At 54.8% G+C, this 21,522-nt stretch overlaps 2 protein-coding genes across 3 annotated transcripts in view; both read left to right on the plus strand.

The window, feature by feature from the left end:
* Positions 1-6,421, plus strand: part of ACAD10 (acyl-CoA dehydrogenase family, member 10) — a 33,612-nt gene extending 27,191 nt beyond the window's left edge. Inside the window, exons 15-20 of the mRNA XM_006894723.1 lie at positions 220-310; positions 1,265-1,423; positions 2,079-2,251; positions 5,224-5,367; positions 5,891-5,968; positions 6,281-6,421. Of these exons, the coding sequence (XP_006894785.1) occupies positions 220-310; positions 1,265-1,423; positions 2,079-2,251; positions 5,224-5,367; positions 5,891-5,968; positions 6,281-6,421 (786 nt within the window). The remainder of the gene's footprint in view (positions 1-219; positions 311-1,264; positions 1,424-2,078; positions 2,252-5,223; positions 5,368-5,890; positions 5,969-6,280) is intronic.
* An 8,683-nt stretch (positions 6,422-15,104) lies between these two features.
* ALDH2 (aldehyde dehydrogenase 2 family (mitochondrial)) overlaps positions 15,105-21,522 on the plus strand; it is a 31,050-nt gene continuing 24,632 nt past the window's right edge. For both annotated transcript variants that reach the window (XM_006894672.1, XM_006894673.1), the window contains exon 1: positions 15,105-15,218. In XM_006894672.1, the coding sequence (XP_006894734.1) occupies positions 15,111-15,218 (108 nt within the window). In that variant the 5' untranslated portion in view covers positions 15,105-15,110. The remainder of the gene's footprint in view (positions 15,219-21,522) is intronic.

Consider the following 21,522-nt stretch of genomic DNA (forward strand, 5'->3'; position numbering starts at 1 on the left):
GGCCCCCTGGGGGTGCCCTAACAGCTCTGTGTCCACCGTGGGGCCTCTTGGACCAGGCTGGCCCCCTGGGGGTGCCCTAACAGCAGTGTGTCCACTGTGGGGTCCCTTGGACCAGGCTGGCCCCCTGGGGGTGCCCTAACAGCTCTGTGTCCACCGTGGGGCCTCTTGGACCAGGCTGGCCCCCTGGGAGTCTCCTAATGGCAGGGTCCTCTTGTCCAGGTTGCCTCATCAGATGCCACCAACATCGAGTCGTCCATCAGAGAGGAGGACGGCCACTATGTCATAAATGGTCACAAGTGGTGGATCTCAGGTACTTGTTCAGAAGTGCACTGCTCAGTCACCACTCGGGACTCTGGCCTGTCTCTCCTCCCAGTAAAGGGGGTCCAGAGGACGCCTGTGCCCAGCGGAAGCATTCGACCCTGCCTGGCCAGTATCCCAACAGCCCCACAGTGGGGCACAGGGTGGACTCACCACCAGATGGCCTTTGTGTGACAGACCCTCTGCCAGAGTGGCCCTCAGAATATCTCCTGCACCCCCTCCTCATCATTGGAACACCTCCCTTTGGAAGGTCATCTTCTCTGTGGCCACCTCCGTGCTTCTAACCCCAACCGTAAGGCTCTGCCCTGTCAGGAGGGCTCTGCCCTGTCAGGATACACAACAGGTTCCTGTGGGGCTTCCAGCCTGGGGTGGAGCAAGAAACAAGGCCTGGCTGCTCCTTACCAACATGAGCCAGTCAAAACCTGTGGAGAGTACTGGTCTGATTCCCAGCTGATCACGGAGGTGGGGGTGGGGGCTGGAGAGGGGGGTGTCACCATGGCATCTAACAACCACCACTGAGTGAGCACTGCGGGGTGAGCACCGTGGGGTGAGCACCGTGGGGTGAGCACTGTGGGTAGCCCTGCTGTCTCTGCAGCACAGCACACCCTCACCCTGGCCAGTCCCCACTCCTGGTCATGTCCCTCTTCCCCAGAAGGGAGGAGCCGTTGTCCCCTTTTCCAGAGGAGGAAGCTAGGACCAGGAGGAGCAGGCCCAGGTGCTGTGTCCCAGCTAGTAAGCCTGACTATTAATGATTTGGGATTTGTCCTTTATAGACAGTCAGTTGCTGTCTGAGTTTCTGTCAGCAGCTTCTCACTTTGCTGGACCTCTCGCCTTGCCAGGGCCACAGGGAAGCTGCTTGCCGGCTCTGCCGACTGGACTGTACCGGCCGAGGCTGGCTGGTGGCCCTGGCACCAGGTGATGGCCCCTAATTCTCCCTCCGCTGTAGGCATCCTGGATCCTCGCTGCCAGCTCTGTGTGTTCATGGGGAAAACAGACCCAGAGGCCCCACGCCACCGGCAGCAGTCAGTGGTCCTGGTCCCCATGGAGACCCCAGGCATCAAAGTCGTCCGGCCCCTGACGGTGTATGGTCTAGAGGACGCACCAGGTTGGCACCTCTGGTTCCTGGCGGGTGGCTTGGGGCAGTCGTTACTGAGAGCCAGGTGTGATAACGCTCGGGGAGTCCCTCCTCTTCTCAGAAAACAAGCCAAAGTCTGCGTGAACCCCAGAGTCCACTGAGGGCAAGGGAGCGAGTCAGGTGTGCACCCCAGATCTGCTCTGTCACCTCTTCCTCGAAGCCCCAGGCACAGCCCTGGGGTGGTCATCAGGCACCCACGCCCTCCCTTCAGATCCTTCTTTCTTTCTTTCGTTGTGGGGTCATTAACTCGGAGGACCTCTCAGTATAGGTCCAGGCATGTTATGTGAAAAACCAGTGCCGAGTCTGACTCAGAAACCCTGCAGGGCAGGGAGCTGGCCACAGGTGTCCACGACGAGACATCTATGCATGCAGCTGGCCTCCAGCTTCTCCCTCCAAGTAGCTGGGGAGAGACCACCCACATGTCGGAGCGTGGCCCAGTGCTTAGCCCACGGTACCATGGAGGCCCTGTGGTTTAGGAGGGATGGCAGAATACTCTTCAGTGTTCGATACATGCTGTTACTGGCCTCTCAGTAAGAATGTTGCAGCCAGTGAGGTGACCAGAAGCAAGGGACTGTGGGAAAGCAGGCCGGGGAGCTGCTCCCTGACGTGCGTTTCGGTCTTTCAGGTGGTCATGGTGAAGTCCTGTTCGAGGACGTGCGCGTGCCCAAGGAGAACATGGTGCTGGGCCCTGGCCGGGGTTTTGAGATCGCACAGGGCCGGCTGGGTCCTGGCAGGATTCACCATTGCATGAGACTGGTCGGGTTCTCTGAGAGAGCCCTGGAGCTCATGAAGGCCCGAGTGAGTCACCACATACCCACAACCTCCCCTGCCTTCCCCCCTCCCCGGCCTGGAACCAGCCCGACTGCAGCCTGCAGCCCCCCAGCTCCATCCCTGCAGCCTGGCTCTACCACCTGCTGGACCGGGCTGTTGACCCCAAGTCCATCCACCCCACGGCCAGGCTACCCGGCACGACTGCTGAAAGCAGAGGCAGCGGGAGGGGCAGGGAGGAGTCCTGCCAAGAAGAGTGTGGGCCCCGTCTTCACCTTGCAGCTGCTATTTTGTGGAGTCAGTTAGAATGTGTCCACTGTGTCCTTGTGGCCAGAAAGACCAGCCGGGCTCTGTGGTGACCGAGGGCAAGGTCGAAAGGCTGCTCCCAGCACATCTTTCAAAATCCAAGCCTTGGCAGGTGGCAATGACTGCCCTGGGCCTGGCACCAGCCCGGCTGTGTTCCTCTCCCAGCTGCCGAGAGCCCAGCCTGCCAGGCTCCCACCCAGGTGGGGAGCTCCAAGCAAGGAACGGCCTCGCTGGTCAGACACTCAGTTTGAATCAGGACTTGATTTCACAAACCTGCAGCAAACCTTTGAGACCAGGCCCCGGGAAGCTCTCCAGGGACAGAGTCACACAGGGACAGTCAGCCAGTAAGCTGTGATTCTGGACCAGCCAGTCTGGGTTCTACGTGTCTTGAGTGGAGACTGATCGGTCTTTGATGCTTTGGAAGGACATTCTCCTCCAGTGGGTCAGGTAGGGCAGATACCCAGATTCAGATTCCATCTCCCAACCTGGCAGTCTGCCCAAGTGTGGCAGAAGTCTCCAGAAGGCTTGCAGCATTAACACAGCCTTTCTGTGTATGGGCTTGATTGTGCTGGGGGGTGACTGTGAGTCTAAAGAGACTGGATCCAAGGAGTTTGAGGACCAGCTCACAGCCAACCCGCCAGTGGGGCTTTAGAGGCTGTCCATTGCACAGGAGGAGATTGTCTGTCCTTCTCCAGAAGGGCACCTGGTGGGTTCAAGCCGAACACAGTGTGGCTAAGGGTTGCAGTTGGTTGAATGAACCATGGTGAGTGTGCAGTGAAACACCAGAATAACAGATCTGTTCCTTCCTTAACAGAAAGGTAAAAAGCGGGCCACAAAGCGATACACAAACTATTGTTACACTCAAAAAGCATTTCAGTCCAAGTCTAGAAGGGTACCAGCCAAATGCAGGGAGGGCGTCTGGGTAATTTTCAGCTCCTCTTTTTTTCCCCCTGAAATGTTCTTATCAGACCCTCTCTCCTTTTTTCTGCTATGAGATGTGTTGCTCCTGTAACGTGTTTGTGTAGAACGTCTGTGGCTGTGCCCTTCAGAGAGCAGAGAGGTGGCTGGCGCTGGTCAGCAGAGGGCGCCCTCCCCCCGCGTGCTCGGCTGCGTAGCCTCACGCCGGGATGGACCCTGGCTGAAAAGCGTTCACAAGTCCAGTGTGCCCCACGTAGGACAAGGACGCCCAAGGCTCCCCTCTGCGGAAGCTCTCCCCCAGTGCGCGTCCTTCTCTGATTGGGGTCCTCACTTGGACGTCCTGGGGTCTGGTGTGGATGCCGCAGTTCAGATGACACAGAAGCCCCGCTGTGTGTCCAGGGTAGTGGCCGTCATGGCGTGCACATGCCCCTTGTGACAGTGGGTCAGCAGCCCTTGTCCCTTTGTGTTTATAAACTCCGTTTGTTGTTAGTTCTGACGCGTAGACCTCGCGGCCAGCAGTGTGAAACCCCACCCTCTTCACTGGGGCCGTGGAAGCTGCTGCTTACAGCCACTGTCCGTCCACTTCGCTGAGAAACTTTCTTTTCAGGGTCCCCTCTACCAAGCACGGTGCCCTTCTGCAGGGACTGGTCCTTGTTGATAGCATATTCAAAGTAGGTGAGACAAAGTCCTCCCTTTCTCCTAAAGGGCGTCCCGGCTGCATGTTTTCCAATGTCGACGTGTTCCTTCTTCTGAAGTCCTCAGTGTAGTCTGTACCCTTGGCCAACATCATCATTCAGAGGCATCTGTCTTCATTCTTCCTTGTTCATTATTCAGATTTTGCGTGCATAGGAAACTCTACTTAACACCAGCGTAGCTTTAGGCCTTCTGTCTGCTCATACACAGAGGCCCGTTCTTCACCTGCGGCCGCCTGTCCAGCTCACAGGAGGCTGGGCTGCACGTTGCAGGGTGGGATTTGCAGTTCTCCTGGGGGTTCCTGCCATTGGAGAGCTGGCAAATTTGCACGTAGATTTGCTACAGCCTCTTGCTTTTCCACTTCCCTGTCTTGCCCCTACCTTGACCTGCTCTCTTTTTTTTTTCTCCTTCTCTTTAAAATTCTATCCTTATTTGCATTTATTACTTGTCATTACTTCTTTGTTCGTTGGTCTGCTTTTTGAGCTGCGTGGCCAGGCGCAAGGCTTTGATGATGTCCTACAGGGCCGCTTGCTTGTCTCAGCCAGGGCAGGCTCTGCCGAGTTAACCAAGACCTCAGGTCATCATCTCAGAGACATGGCCCCAGCTGGTTCACCTCCTTGAGCTCCTCTCTGGCCCTGTCCTCCAGCTCCCCTCATCTGAGCAATGATTGCATTTAAGCCGGACGTCTTTCTCTTCCTCTTTCTCATCCCCATCTTGCACATAACGCAGAGGTTCAGGAGTGAAAGACTCGACCTGCCCCCTCTTGTTCATCTGCCCGCTCTGTCCCCTCGGCTCAGCACGTCCTCGGCCCAGCACGTCCTCAGCCCAGCGCGTCCTCGGCCCAGCGCGTCCTCGGCCCAGCGCGTCCTCGGCCCAGCGCGTCCTCGGCCCAGCACGTCCTCGGCCCAGCACGTCCTCAGCCCAGCGCGTCCTCGGCCCAGCACGTCCTCGGCCCAGCATGTCCTCGGCCCAGCACGTCCTCGGCCCAGCACGTCCTCGGCCCAGCACGTCCTCGGCCCAGCACATCCTCAGCCCAGCACGTCTTTGGCCCAGCGCATCCTCAGCCCCGTGTCTTGTGACGACAGGTGCAGTCCCGTGTGGCCTTTGGGAAGCCGCTGGTGGAACAGGGCACACTCCTGGCAGACATCGCCCAGTCGAGGGTGGAGATCGAGCAGGCCCGCCTCCTGGTGCTCAAGGCTGCCCACCTCATGGACATGACCGGAAACAAGGTAGGAGGCCAAGGGCTCCTGTGACAGAAGCCGAGGGTCTGGATGAGGTTCTCCAGAGACGGTGACGACATTGGCCTTGCACTGGTGACCTTCAGGATCCTCGCTGGTGACCCTGACCAGATTGTGATCCTGGCCTCGGCTCCTAGCCAGGGTTCTGTGGTCGTAAGCCCAGAGTAAGCTAGGGAGAAGGTGGCCACCCGAGGCCCCGCCTCCAGCCAGAACCGGCCAGAATCGAGGCTTATTGTCTGCTTTGCTATGAAGAGGCCCTTGAGAGATGCCCGAGGTGGCCCTGCCAGGCCCAGCCTCTGCCAGCAGCCCCCACCTCCATCCGGGAAGCCTTGCTTCACGTGCTGGCCCTTCGGTCACCCTCTTCATGGTCACCATGTCCGGGTGTGAGCGGGCAGAGTCTATGGTCTGGTGGACCCACATCTCCCTTGAGCTTTTGCTTCTCTGTCCATTGGATTGTTTCCTGATAGTCTGTCGTAGGCATGCCCTCACAGCCCACCCTGGCCTCCCCCTGCAGGCCGCAGCCCTGGACATCGCCATGATTAAAATGGTGGCCCCTTCCATGGCCTGCCGTGTGATCGACCGAGCGGTCCAGGTGAGTGTGGCCGTCTGAACCCCGCTGGGACGGCAGGACCACTCCCAGCACCTGGAGCTCCTCCTGGCCCCGTCCCCTAGCCACTCCGGCTGCTGAGTTCTCCCCATTCCTCAGAACACCCTGGGAGGAGGGTCCCCATTTTGAAGGTCAAGGGTCCTGTCCAAGACCACTGAGCCTGTCTGTGGGGACAGAGGTTGACCAGCCCACCTGAGCTGTGAAGGATGCCCGTCCGTGTTCAGACTTCACGGGGAGGGCAGGCTGGCTGGGGTCCGAGCGTCAGAGACGAGGCTCACTGGCCGCCCCGTGTGCCAGGCCTTCGGAGCCGCAGGGCTGAGCAGCGACTACCCCCTGGCTCAGTTCTTCTCCTGGGCCCGGGCGCTACGCTTAGCTGATGGCCCCGACGAGGTGCACCAAGCCGCCGTGGCCAAGATGGAGCTCAAGTCCCGGGCCTAGGGCTGCAGGACTGAGGGTCCTTCAGGACTGGCCACCGCCCACCACGTGGACAACCTCCAGCAGATCTTTCACCAGGCACTCACGTTTGGGAGCCCCATAGAAGAGTCTTCTGTGAGGCAGAGGGTGTGGCTTCAGGCCCTGGCAAAGCCCTCGCACCGGGCGCTCAGGAGCGGGCACACAGCCTGGGCAGCTGGCACTGCGGCTCCTCCTCTCTGGCCAGGAGATGTCGTGGCCTGTGGCTCTGGTTGAGGCCAGGAGCCACTGCCCAGTGCCCATGGGTCCTCCTTGGAACACTTCAGGAAAATGTGAAGAAAGCCAAATAGCCATGCCTGTGTGAATATCTGTCATGCAGAACACTAATAAACCTGATTTGGGAAAGGGGGTTTGAGAACACAAAAAATTTAAAAAAAAAAATCTAGAACTTTCTCTGTCATACAGAAGGACGAAGAAATAAAGGCTAGCTTTTCATCCCTGTCTCTGCACGTGCATTGCCTCTGGCCTGGAGTGTGGGTCAGTGGGGTCTGCCGAGTACTGCCCCCACCCCGTGCTACCCCTGCCCCGCGCCACCCCCGCCCTGCTGCTTGGCTCACGGTGCGTGTCCCCAGGGCAGCTCTCCAGCGTGCCTCAGTGTCCTCACCTTGGCCAGCTGTGAATTCAGAGTGCCAGGAGGTGCCCTCTGAGGAGACTGTATGTGCTCTGAGTTCTCCCAGGCCCCAGCTTCTGAAAAGTGGGTGTTCTGGGAGATAAGCTGCTGAACGTTAGGACCCGCCTGGTGGCAGGATGTTCTCCTTATCGGCTGCGCCCTGGACTTGGCCTCCTCCTGGGAACCATGTTAGCTGAGGAGAACCCACCTGCTGCGGCCTGAGCTGGTGGAGCTGGAGAGGGCCACCTTGATACGCTTGCCTCATGGTCAGGGGCTCTGGCTCTCCACAGAGAAAGTGCTAAACGATCAGGTGAAATCCAAGCCAAGAGCTGGTTGGCCTGTTAGCCACTCATAGTTCTTGCTCTGGGCCCCAGAGTAGGGATTTCCTAAAAAGGAAGTGCCTCTCTGAGCAGCCAGTTGGTCATGTGGTCCTGTGGTCCTTGGACCTCTCTCCAGCCTCAGGGGTTAACCACATTTGTTAAATAGTGCAGATCAGAGAAGGAAACCAGCTGAGCAATAGGGAACGTGGGGGTGGGGGGACACCCTGGGCTCTGGCGCAGATGACCCCTTGTCCTGTCAAATAATCCACTCACTGTTGTTAGCTGCGCCCACCTCTGCAACTTGTGCTGGTGTGGGGAACGTTGTCAACAAAACACAGGATGCCCTGTGAGTCAGCCAGGCGATCAGACCCCAAACCAGACCTGCTGCCTGTCAGTTCTGACTCCCGGAGACCCTCCGTTGGGTTGCTCAGGCTGGACATTTCCAGGAAGAGACTACTGCCCACAGAGCCGCTGGTGACCTGGTGCTTGGCACCCTGGTAATCTGCACCACCAAGCAGAGCCCCTAAACCAGACTATGGTATCTAAGGGAAACAGTGACATCAGGAAGACACTCCCTGAATAACCACATAAGCTCAAAAGGGCAGCATCTCCCCAGGTTAGTTCATAAGGCTAAGCAGAAAGATTACTGGAAATGAGAGTCACTGGAAGGGAGAGGGGAGAAAGGATTCCATTGTGGGAATTGTCGTCAGTGTCAAAACACTGGCGTGGAAAGCCAATTTGTAAAATTTCACTCAAATTACACTAGAAACAAATGGACGTGCTGTTCTCACAGAGGGTCTGCGTCTCCATGGGGGACTGGTCAGTGCCACGAGGACCTTGATAGGGGACAGAGAGGTGCTGAGTGAAGGCCAAGATTGGGCACTCAGAACTCTTTCCAGACTAGGAATCTGAGCCAAGACCTGAATGACAAGGAGAGGGGGCTAGAGTGCTTCCAGAAGCAGCCGCCAGTGCAAAGGCCCTGGGGTACAGCCGTGTGTGTGTGTGTGTGTGTGTGTGTGTGTGTGGTGTGTAGCTGGGAGGGACAAAGAGGAGCAGAGGTTTGAGGAGGTGCGTTGGGTGCCAGATCGCGGGGCCTCACCTCTGGGAGGGACTTGGTGATGATTCCAGAGGTAACTAAGTGATGCGTTGAGGCCGCATTGTGCCCTGGCCTGACTTGTGTTGGGGACCATCAGTTTGGCTCAGACACATTGGTCTCAGCTGGTCCTGCGTTGTCCCCACAGTAAAGCTGCCCACAAGCCACTGTGCAGCCAAGTATCAGGCAGCCTCAATGTTTCACTCACCTATTTCATCGAGCAAGAGGTCCTTCCCAGGCACTGGTCTCTCCTAGCATGTCCAGTGGAAGCAAGATGAAGCCACTTCTCAGGTGCTATTGTGGTTAAGTCCACTGCGACTCAGTGTCCCTGCGAACAAGCAATCTGGGCTGTCCACCACCCTGTGCCCTCTTCATGACCTGACTGAGCCCTCGGCACAGGCACTGGGTCAGTCCGTCTGATTGAGAGCCTTCCTTTCTTTCTTTGACCCTCCCCCCTTCCCAGCATGACGTTATTTCCTAAGAAAAAATGCCCTTCCTGACAACATGCTCCAAGTATGTGCGATGAAGTTTCACTGTCTTTGCCTCCCTGGTGGCACTTCCTCCCGGAGAGATTTGCATGTTCTCTCTGCAGTCCACTCAGTCCTATTCTCCAACACTACAAATCACAGGCCTCGATGCTGCTCCTTCATCTTTATTCACTGTCCATCTGTCAAGATGCATATGAAGCAAATGTAAATTTACTTGGATCAAGCACACCTTAGGGCTTCAAACCGACATCCTTGCTCTTTTGAACTTTAAAGAGGTCCTTGACAGTAAATTTTCACAATTTTAACCTATTTTATTGACTGCCGTGGGTGTTGATTGTGGATCTGAATAAATTGAGTCACTGACAAGTTCAGTCTCTTCTCTGTCTATCATGATGTTGCCTGTTGGCCCAGTGGGGAGGAGTTTTTGTCTTCTTGATGCTGAGGTATATTCTGTTTTGGTGTCTGTGATCTTTGATCTTTTGCAAGAAGCGCTTAAAGTCTTCTTCACTTTCTGCAAGAAAACTTGTATTCTAAAGAGCAATCTGACTAAATTCCTGAGATAGGTTTATTTCTTTTTTTCTGGACGTTTACAGTATAATCCAAATACACTCATTTTTTGATTTTTCTTTGCCCAGTTTTCCCATGCCTTGGGGGCAGCCACAGCTTGGAACAGACACACTTAGAGTATCAGCCCTGCTTTAACACAAACAAGGTCTGTGCACCAAGGTTACCCAGGGATTTCTCCCTGCTGCTTTTATGGGAGAATGGGAATCCCAGAACATGTGACCCTGCTAATGCCCAACCTAGACTTGGACCAGGAGGCAGTCATCAGAACAGAGCAAGGAAATACTGCATGGTTCAAAATTGGGAAGGGTATGCCCTAGGGATGTGTCCTATCTCCATACCTTTTCAATCTATGTGCAGAACAGATTATCCGGGAGGCTGGGCTCTGTGAGAAGTGTGGCATCAGGATTGGAGGAAGACTCATCAACAGTCTGCGTTATGCAGATGACACAACCCTGCTTGCTGAAACTGAGGAGGACCTGAAGCATTTGCTGCAGAAGGTCAAGGACTGCAGCCTCCAATATGGATTGAAGCTCAAGATCAAGAAAACAAAGATTCACACCATTGGGCCAATTAGCAGCATCAAGATGGATGGTGAAGAGATTGAGATTGTTTATAGATTTAGTTTGCTTGGCTCCACAAACAACACTCTTGGTACCAACAGCCAGGAAATTAACAGATATATTGTGAAGGGAAAGTCTGCTGTTAGGGACCTCTCCTGATTACTGAAGAGCAACAATGTCAGACTAAGGTGCTCCTGATACAGGCCATGATCTCTGCAATCACTTGCTATTCATCAGAGAGTTGGACAATGACTATAGATGATAGAAGGAGAATTGATGCCTTTGAGCTGTGGTGCTGGTGAAGAATGTTGAATATACCATGGACTGCTAAGAGAACGAACAGGTTTGTCCTGGAGAGGGTGAAGCCAGGCTTTTCCTTGGAGACAAAGATTCTAAAGCTTTGTCTGACATACTTTGGACATGCTGCCAGGAGGGACCAGTCCTTGGAAATGGATGTCATGCTTGGGAGGGTGAAGGGACAGCGCAGGAGAGGAAGACTCTCAACAAGGTGGATTGATATAGTCACTGGGGTCATTGGGGTAGGAGTGTCAGAGAGAGTGAGATTGGCACAGGACAGAGCAGGATTTAGGGCTGTTGTATGAAGGATTGCTATGAGTTGTAGGCGACCCGACAGCACATAAAAACCAATAACAAGATTTCATGGTATGAACTGCGTCCAGGTTAAAGGAAATCCTTGAGACTTCAGTGTTTCCGTGTCTCATGATGTGCTGCTGGGTCCAGCCGCTGGCCTTGCTCTGACAGCACATTGAGCTGCTCTTCCCACTGATGGAGTGCAGTCCCCTGTACCCCATCCTGTAAGGGTCGCATGTAGTCATCTAGGGTCAGGTTGCAAAGGTGAGTTTGGTGCCAGACCACCTGGGACCTCGCTGGTTTGCGATTCCAAAGGTGACAAAGCTGTGTGTTTAGGTGATGTGATGACATGACCTGATTTAGGTTGGGGAAAGTCCATGTAGATCCAGTGTTCCTGAGGACGAAGGAACATTAGATCCAATCCAGACTTCCCTCACGCTGTAGAAGGTGCCAGAAAAACCACGGGCACACAGAGTCACAGTGGTTGGATGAAAGGTTTTGTAAGTTTTCACTCAAACCAGAGTAAAAAGATGAAAGGTTTTGTAAGTTTTCACTCAAACCAGAGTAAAAAAAAAAACAAACAAAAAAAACTGCAATACCTTTTTTTTAAAAAAGGGACTTAAAAAGGTAATCATCAACAGCTCCCAAGAGCTGAGACAAGAGGCAGCTTACTCGGCGAGTCCCACCGCCTTCACTTCAGTGCCATCGGCATCCCGGCTTGACCAGACACGGCTGTGCCGCTCGCTGTGGGTGAGCATGAGCTTGGGCATGACGCCTCTGGTTTGGTAATGATCGTGCCTGACCAGTTTTGTTGGTGAAGCCTCAGGGTCTTGCCACCGTCCCTACAAGGCTGGGCCTGTCCTACTTGCTTCTCCTGGGACAGAGAATAAGAGGTGATACTAACAGAATTGATGCCTTTGAGTTGTAGTCCTGGAGGAGAGTCTTGAACATACCATGGACCATCAAGTAAACAAGCCGGTCTGTCTGGCAGAGGGTAAAACCAAGTTTCTCGTTGGACACTGAGGCTCTGGACCTTCATCTCACGTACTTGGGACACGTGGCCTGGAGAGACTGATGCTGGGAGAAGGATACCATGCTCAGGAGGGTGGAGGGACAGCGTAAGAGAGGAAGCCCCTGGATTGGACGGATTGATGGAGTAACTAGGGCAATGGGGGTAGATGTGCTGGACTCAGTGAGACTGGCTCAGGACAGGGCAGGCTTCAGAGCTGTTGTACACAGGGTCCCTGTGAGTTGTAGGCGACTTAATGGCACGTAACAACAACACGGCCTAGCGGCAAGAAGCTGGGCTGAATTCCCAAAAGCACATGGTTCGAGGCCACCATCTGCTCCGCGGGAGAAGGATGGGTATCTTCCTCCTGTGTAAGTAACCATCTCTGGAGACTCGCTGGAGGGTCAGCTGCGGGTCAATTCTGACTGGTATACCACACCACCACCACCATACAGACGTGGTTCCCACAGTGTTGTCCTCAGTGCATGGACACATACTTCCTTGGCTTCCCTAGTGCCTCAGGGTGGGTTGCCATGGGAAGGCAGAGAAACTGTAAAGATGGGAGGCCCATCATCAAGGCTTCATGGGGGGCACTGTCTCTAGAGAGGGCTTCACAACTTCCAGGCCCCCCCCCACCCCGCAATAACTGGTCTTGACCTCCACAAGCAGCCTGAAGGCCCCTAGTCCTGATTCCTGGTCCCATCAGACCTTGCGTAATTGTCTAGAAGACTTAAGGAGCTGGCATTCTAGGCCACGTGTGCGGTGGGGTCCCTTCACAACACCTCTCCCAGACTGCAGCTAGTGTGGCTGAAAGGGCAGGCCCCCGGCTTCCCCACCTGCAGTCCCAGGTGTGTGCAGGGAGGTCTCCCCTGCCATCAGCCGGCTTCTGGGTTCCCCAGGGGGCTTCTCTGCAGTCACTGGGCAAGACCTTGGGCACACGCCTGGCAGAGCACTGGTATCTCCAGGGCACATCCCTGGAGGTCACTGACAGATTCGCCTCCATGATACCAGATGTGACAAGAGTTCAAATCCACCGACATCCGCAAGCAGGGCACAGACAAACGTGGAAGTTGAACCCCTCACACTAGTCTGGGAGCAGAGTCGTCAGGTCTGGCATCAGGAGGGAATTTTCTATCATGTCCAAGGCGGATACAGAGAGGTGCGTTTAAGCAGGTTGGTTTGAATCCAAACTCCACTTGAGATGAGCCAGGTCAGGCTGGGCAAGGTGTTCCAGAGACCAGAGACGTGATTTTCTCACTTGGGAAATGGAGACAACACTGTTCCCCAGGAACCCCCAGGAACCTTCATCGGGAGCCTTGGTCACATAATATGCAACTTGTGTGATGACTATTGAACAGGAGGGCGGCTTGAATCCACCAGCTTCTCCAGAGAGAACCTCAGGCAGCCTCCCAGCCAATCAGCAAGGAGCAGGAGCCCTGCTGGTGCAGTGGTTAAGTGCCTGGGGGCTGAGGAAGGCCAATGGTTTGCAAGTTCAAACCTTCCAGCTACTCCGAGAGGCAGGAGGGCCCCCTGCATCCGCAGCCATGCCGCTGGCAACTTCCTCTCCAGGAGTCAAAATCCACTTGAAGGTAACTTGTTCTTGTTCGGCTGTGGCTGCTTTTTGTTTTGTTTTTATAAGGTGCTTCCTGAGGGGGTGAGTTGGCCTTAACTCAAAGAGAAGGTATAGTAGAGAGAAGCCCATTTTCCAAGGAGAGCATTCCTTGACCAGGGAAAAAAAAAAGGAATTCTCTTGATGATTCTACTTCCAAAGTAGAATCTCGGGAATCCCTCCGAGCCTCCGGGAGGGATGAGGTGTGGGGAGGTAAGGTCTGTGACAGGTGTGGATCTCAAGGGTGTTTGCTGGGGGCTAGACTGCCCTGTGGGGTGTGTTGAAGTTTCTGTGAGCGGTGCAGGGCCACGTTTCCCCCCTGGTGGGAGATTATCTGTTACTTTGAATGTCCCTACTTCCCATTCATTGTTTTGCAAAACAAAACACCCCAAACCAAGGCTAGAGAACACCACTGTCCCAGGACAAGGCTAACCCCCATGCTCTGCTGCCCTCCCACCACTCGGGGACCCGGAAGGGGGCCTTTGTCGCCACCTTTGCAACAAGTGGATGGAATGGCATCTTTTTGTCCAACACAGAGACACACATGTGGACCAGAAGGATGAAGTGCTTTGGGGTGTCTCAACGCTGGGGGCTGGAGCAGCACCTGGATGGCAGCAAAGTGTGGATGCTGAGCCCCGGCTGCGTCCTCCAACCAGCCAGGGCTGAGAGGACCCCAGCTGTTGGGTGAACGTGCCCTGGAGAAGTGGCAGTTTTGCTGACTCCAACTCTTCCCCTGGCCTCTGAGGATGAGCTCCTTTGCCGGTGCAGTGGCCTCAGCTTCCGGACGTCCACTGCCTGGGTGCATGCTTTGGTTCTCTGCTCTCAGAACTCGTGCACCTCTGTTGCCCGGTGGCCCTGCCTCCAGGCAGCTCACAGCAAGGGGTGAAGGGTGCACATCTGACCGTCTGACCCCTCAGGTGCCAGCCAGTATCCTTTCACAGGGCCCAGCAAGCCCAGCACCCAGCCCCAGGGTGACTGGACTGAAAGGGCCTGGAAACTTCCTTCCTACCTACTTCAACCCCTGGCCTTTCATGCCACGGAAAGAGGGCCCAGTGGGAGGTCGGAGAATGCAAATCAGGCCAGTCCTCCCCCCAGCACGTTTCCCACAGCCTCTGGGACCCTCTTCACCGTCTCCCTGGCCCAGAATTTCCTTTTCCGAGAGGTGGGTCTGTTCAATTCCCTGGGCGTGGGCAGCTCTCAGCAGCTAGAATGTTCTTCCTTCTTAAAAACACTTGTTGGGGTGGGTGGAAAAACCCACAACAACCCAATTATTGTACTTGGGGGTGTTGTGTACACAGCAGATTCCAAGTTTAGATAGTGCGAATCCTGTTCAGTGACACTAGTCACCATGGCGTCACCATCCTCCCCACATCCTCAGTCCTCGGCATCCAGGTCTCACGACCACTTCCTGACCTGGTTTGGAAAGCGGTCCCTGGACCCCAGCCATCCCAGGCCCTCTTTATCTCCTCCCACCAGCGTGCAAGCCTCGAGGTCAGGGCCAGGGCCACCAGGTCAGGTTTGAACTCTGGCCCACACTGGGGTTTCAGCAACGCCTGCAGAGTTCACGAGGTCGGGTCATTCCCTGGCCACACGAAGGGGTCAGCTTCCTGGCTGCATCAGGCGGGTAGAGTGGGCCTCCAGACCCCACCCCGCGCGTCCCACCCCACCCCTTCTCCGCGCCTATTGGCCAGCAGGCCCGCTCCGCCCCGCGCTGCCCATTGGCAGCCGGCTCGGGGGCGTGGAGAAGCCGGTGGCGAGGCCAGGTGGCCCTGCCCGGCCGGCACAGTGCACAGCCCCCCCGCCGAGATCATGCTGCACGCCGCCCGCCTCGTGCCCCGGCTGGGCCGCCGACTGCTGTCCGCCGCCGCCCAGACCGTGCCCGCGCCCAACCAGCAGCCCGAGATCTTCTGCAACAAGGTGAGCCCCGCACGCTGTCCCTGGGCGCACGGTGCCTGCGCCCGGCCCCTACCCCTCGGCCTCACCACCTGCGGCCCCAGGCGCTCGCCGCGCGCTCACAGCGCACACCTCCCCTGCGCCGGTCAGCCTGCTCCCTTCTCCAGCGGTGACTGGTTCGTCCTCCTCCGTCCGTGGTCGCTGTCCAGCGCCAGCTCCTGGGGTTCCATGGCCTCCAAGATCGTTCTGGGGCCCCATCATCGCGCTGGGGCTGCCTGGAGCTCTCACGTCACGCGGGCGTACCCTCCTCTGTGGATGTCCCTCTTTGCAGGAAATTTTCTTTCTTCTCCTTGGTTACCTTTGTGCCCTTTGAGGCTTGGCCTTGTTCAAAGGGGAAGACCACTGGGGGCGGGAGAGAGGCGGCTTTCAGCCGAGGCTCCCGCCGCTGGCCGGGGGAGGCCAGGGCCCAGTGAGCTGGCGCTGCTGCCTCTGCTGGCCCCTGGCCTGCACAGTGCCTTCCAAGGAGCTGGTTTCTCTTTGGCTAAGCGAGGAAAGACTTCTCGGGGTGGAAATCCATCCAGAGGGGCAGTTTGTTGTCCATCTTGGACTTCTCCAGTTTGCTCTAAGTTTGGACAAAGGTCTGGGAGTCTCAGCGGAGAAGCCAGTTAGGAGTTTGCAGGCGGGTGAGGCGCTGCACTTTTGAGAGTCAGCCAGTTCACCACTGGTCAGATGGGAAGGTGGGGTGAGTAGAATGGCCTGCGGGGAGAAAGGCCTGGGGACAGGTCAGATTACAGTGCAGGAAGGCCTGTGGGCAGTTCTCTGCCACACGTTCAGACCTAGGGAAGTCGAGGACACCTCAGCACCTCAGGAACCACAGAAAAGCTCTCAGTGGAGGGGCGCCCTCAGAATGAAGGCTCTCTGCTCGCAGGGAGGGGTGTCCCCACCCCCTCAGCGTGCACAGGGCACTGTGGACAGTGGAGACCAGCAGGCCCGGCTCAGGGGTGTGAGCTGGGTAAAACTGCCGGACAGGCTGCATTGGCCCCTGGAGGGAGTGCCGCGTGGCTGTGGGATCCCACAGGCATTTCTCTGCACGTCCAGGTCTGTGTGTGTACGCGGGTGTGGGGTGAACGTGTGTATGTGTGATTGCACAGGCAGGGCTCGTGCAAGGGCTTTCTCCTTTGGGAAGTCTCAAAGGACTTGAAGTGATGGTTTCTTACTCCACACAGGTGTCTATTTACATACTGCAGCTCACCCACTGTTCCAGTCTCTGCCTCATGAGCAGTGTATCGGGACTCTTGGTACATCCTGAGCTTCTTTATTGCTCCCAGGGCTGGCAGACATCCCGCCCCAGCTGGGACCAGCCCTCCTGCAGGTTCCCAGGCTGTTTCCAGGTTGAGCTGTTAAACACTGCTGGCAGGAAAGCTTCCACTTCATCCTCCCTCCATCTTTGAAGTCTTCCTGAGGTGCTGGATGCTACTACCCTGGGCCAGGAGCCTCCTCCTCTGTTCCAGGACGGGTAGTTACTCACTTCGTGGGTTTTAGCAGACTGCTCTGAGATGGTTTCCCCAGTAAGGAGCTAAGTTTGGAAGGTGCTGTCTTCTCTTGGTGCTGGGTTTCTTACCCAGGGCTCTTGAGGGAGTGTTGTGCAACAAGCTTGTTGAGTCTCACCTGGCTAGAGGTGCAAGGTGATGAGGTGATCCGGTCTGATAGACCTCTCCACCTTCATGTTTCAGCCCCCTAAAAGTTTGAATGGATGGTTTGGCCCAACTTGCTGGTATCCATCTGCCTCTGCTTGTCCTGGGTAGAATCACAGCGTTTGGAAGGTCCCAGGAGGATATGTTCTCTTCTTCCTCATTCACGGGGACCCAGAGGGGCTCTGAAGCTGAAGGGGGCCGGCTTCATTTTGACAATTTCAGAGACACACTTCTGTGGATGAAATACATTTTCTTCATTTTTTAAATAGTCTTTATTTCCTTTTAACATTCCCCTGATTTGAATAGTAATTAAAACTTGGAAAGACACCTCAACGGAAGACCCAGTGGACTGGTTGTTTCAGCAGAGTAATCTCTCCATAAGTCATTTAACCTCCAGAATCGTCAATTCACTCTTGTCCATAATAAGAATGAGGCAAGAACAGAGCCAGACACCATCCCGTGTTCTGGACTGGTCACTGCTGACTAGTGATGAGAACTTGGGAAAGTCTGTTCATTGAATGGAGCCCCTCCAGACCCAATAGACAGCAAACGAGAATCTCTGTCCCAGGAAAGGGAGAGAGGGAAACAAGTGGGCTGTATACCGTGGCTGTTGTAGACCATGGCTATTGTGGACCATGGCAATCATAGACCATGGCCATCGTAGACCATGGTCATCGTAGACCATGGCTGTCATCGACTGTGATCATCATAGACCATGACCATTGTAGACCATGGCCATTGTAGACCATGGCTATTGTAGGCCATGGCAATCATAGACCATGGTCATCGTAGACCATGGCTATTGTAGACCGTGACCATCATAGACCATGACTATCGTAGACCATGGCCATTGTAGACCATGGCTATTGTAGACCATGGCAATCATAGACCATGGCTATTGTAGACCATGGCAATTGTAGACCATGGCCATTGGCTCCTGAAAGACTGCAGCTGAGAGAGCCCTTTGCCTTGTCAAAGGGGGTCGTTCTGAGGCAAAATTCAGCTGTCACCTAAAAAGTCACCTAACAACAAGGTGATGATTACTATTGGAGGGAAAAGTGAAGCTGGGAAGGAGGGAGAGAGGGTGTGTAGTGTGATGAGGCTGGGAAGGTGGGAGAGAGTGCGTGGGGTGGCATGATTACTTACAGTTCTGTGCTGGTTGGCATGATTACTTAGACTTTTGCTGCTACATTTGTAAGTCAAACCAGAGTTGATTCTGACCCAAGGCGACTCTCCCCTGAGCTCCCAGGCTGTGCGAGTTTCCGGGAGAGTGGTTGGTGTGTTTGAACTGCCAAGTGTTCAGCTAGCAGCCCAGGGTGTAGTGCACAGTGCCCCCGGACTGTCCTCATTCACGAGGTGGAGGCCCTGCACGCCTCTGTCCCTCTGCAGCTCTCAGCTTGGCCTGACTCAGGGTGGCTGGGCCTGGCGCCCTGGGTGCATACTGGTTCCTCGAGGCCTTGCGCAAGCCGTGGTGGGCAAGCCATGGTGCTGAGTCATGGCACGTGAGCCGTGGCGGGCAAGCCGTGCTGCATGCACTGCCCTCTGGTCCATTCTCCCACGGTTCCCTTGTGTCGGAGGACAAGCGTGCACCATGGGTTTTTCTGTGGCTGATTGTTTCAGGCGTAGATCACCAGCCTTTCTTCTGTCATGTGGATTCCGACTGGGAGAGACTCAACAGAACAGGGCAGGGCGGGCAGATGGACCCAGACCTCGAACGTTGTTACTGGTCTAGCCAGTTGGCCACTGGCACCCCCCAGGACCCAAGGCTGTCTCGATTCAGTGCCTGCTCCTATCGAAGAGCTGCATGGAATTGCTGCGCATCTCCAAGGCTGTAGCTCTTGATGGAAGCTGACTGCCATATCTTTCTCCCATGGAGCACCTGCTGGGTTTGAACCATTGACTTTCAGTGGGCTGCTAAGCACTTACCCACTGCACCACCAGCAGTGCTCTGCCTATGCTTACCCAGGTTAGTGGTGACATCAGGGTCTGCTGTCCATGTCCTGTGTTTGCAGGTTCAGTGGGAATTTGGAAGATTAACTTTTATCTTTATTCTTACCTCTTGAACACTCTGGAAATAGAGAACTTAAAAGGGGGAGGCAGGGCTTAAGAGGATCCTTTGAAATGGAATTTTCAGATTATATTGGCAGCTTTCCTCAGAACAGAAAGTCAAGCTTTATAGCTACAAGACAGAAATTGACTGGAAATGTACATAGGTGTGAACAAATATTGCCACATAATTTGCACTGGCTAACACTAGGAACCATGCCAGTTTGCTCTCAGAAAGGATTAACATGAACAAAATATTTCAGGCATCCAAACAAAACAGAGTCCAAACAACCAAACCCAAGCCGAGCCAGCTGTCCTCAGGACTGATGTGTGGCACTGCCCCACCGCGGCTCCACGGCTGCAGGTCTGTGCAGAAGCAGACAGCCACCTCTATCCCAAGCGCAGCTGATGGGGTCAAACTGGGGGCCTTTCAGTGCACAGCCTACTGCTTAACCCCTGTGCCACCAGGCTTCCATTTCAGTTCTGAAACCCCAACACGGCCACTGAGCGGGTGCCGTCCTCAGTTCTGTGGGTGCGCCCTTGAGAGGAGGGCCCTCACAGGCCGTAAGTCACACAGGAGAGACTGCCGTGCCCTCTCCTGAGCAGCTGCTGGTGAACTTGAACCTCCGAGAGGCACCACCTGGGGTTTGCAGTGCGGCTCCTCGCCGGCGAGGCTGGTAGAACTCCAGCATGTGCTGCGGTTACCAGAGACCAACGTGGATGCCAGAGCTGACAAGCAAAATTTCCAAAGGGAAAAGTTGTTTTTGTTTTGATGCCATTGAGTCGTAGATGACTCATAGCGACCCTATGAATGAACAGCCTGAGCACTGTTCGTACATAGAGTTTCCGGAGGCAAGCCATTTCGGAAGTGGATGCCGCTCCTGCTTCCAGGCTTGATTTAGTCGGGAAGCTCCAGCCAACACTGTCCACCATGGGTACCCATTACCACGACTGGCACATCACTGTCACAGTCTTCAGCATCACAAGAGTTACCTCTGTGTAGCAACCTGTGCTATACCACCTAGAAGAATGTTTGACAGGAAGACAATTTGAACCCAGGGTTGTGTCCTCTCTCCACACATATTCAGTCTGTATGCTGAGCAAATTGCTTGAGAAGCTGGACTCTATGAAGAAGAATGTGCCATAAAGATTGGAAGAAGACTCATCAGTAACCTGTGGTATGCAGATGACACAACCTTACTTGCTTGAAGTGCTTGCTGCAGAAGATCAAGGAATGCAGCTTTCTATAAGGACTGCATCTCAACATCAAGAAAAGAAAGATTCTCACCACTGGACTGATAGGCAACATCAGGATAGATGGAGAAAAGATTGAAACTGTCAACAAGGTCATCTTACTTGGATCCACAGTCAACACCCTTGGTACCAGCAGTCAGGAAATCAGGAGACAGATTGCACTGAGGAAGTCTGCAGTCAGGGATCTCTCCAAATTCTTGAGAAGCAATGATGTCAGCTTGAGAACAGACACTTGGTATGCACCTGAGAGCTGGAGAATGAGTAAGGATGACAGTAATTGGTGCCTTTCTGCTGTAGTGTTGGAGAAGGGGGCTGAGCATCCTGTGGACCGCCAAAAGACCAAATATGTCTTGGACAAAGTGCAGCCAGAGTGCTCTTTGGAGGCAAAGATGATAAAGCCACTCAGGCATGTTGCTAGGAGAGGCCGTTCCTTAGAGAGTGACATTATGCTTGGAAAGGTGGAGGGTTGGTGAAGGAGAGGAAGACCCTCGGCCAGGTTTGACACAGTGACTGCAGCAGTGGCTTGAGTGTGTCAGGCAGTGTGAAGACGGCACAGGATAGAACAAGGTTCAGATCTGGTGTTCATGGGGTCACTATGGGTCGTACTCAACTAGACGGCACCTGACAATGGCAACAAAATGGCCCATATGCAAATTTAACATACAGAAAGCAAAAATCTTCACGACTGTACACATAAGGAACATCATGATAAATGGAGGAAAGAATTGGATGGCGAGGGGTTTTATTTCACTTGACTCACAGCACCCAGGGAAGCAGTCGTCAAGAATCAAACAGAACACTGCACTGGGCAGATCTGCAAAAGGCCTCTTTTAAGTGTTACAGATAGAGATGTCGTTTGAGGACCTAGGTACCCATCCCAGGTGACAGTATTTTCAGTCACTTTTTGTGCCTGAGAAAGCAAGACAGGGAATAAGGGAAACCAGAAATGAATTGATGCCTTTGAATGGAGTTGGTGAAGAACTGACAGTCCCATGGACTCATGAGGACAGGCCGATCTGTCATGGGAGAAGGGCAACCAGGACACCCCTTAGACTCGAGTTTGGTTGACCTTGTCTCACATTCTTTGGTCGTGGTATCAGGACTCACCAGTCCCTGGAGAAGGACATCCTGCTTGTGAGCCAGAGGGTCAGCGATACAGACAGCTCTCCAGGAGCTGGTCTGTGAAACAGTGGCCGCTCTAATGAACTGAAACACCACAACAGCTATGAGGATGTGCACGGTGGGGTGTGTTCTGTGACACCTGTGAGGGTGTGCACGGTGGGGTGTGTTCTGTGACACCTGAGGATGTGCACGGTGGGGGGTGTTCTGTGACA

Source organism: Elephantulus edwardii, unplaced genomic scaffold, assembly GCF_000299155.1.
Source record: "Elephantulus edwardii isolate Elephantulus edwardi_28Jun2011 unplaced genomic scaffold, EleEdw1.0 scaffold00148, whole genome shotgun sequence".
NCBI lineage: Eukaryota > Metazoa > Chordata > Mammalia > Macroscelidea > Macroscelididae > Elephantulus > Elephantulus edwardii.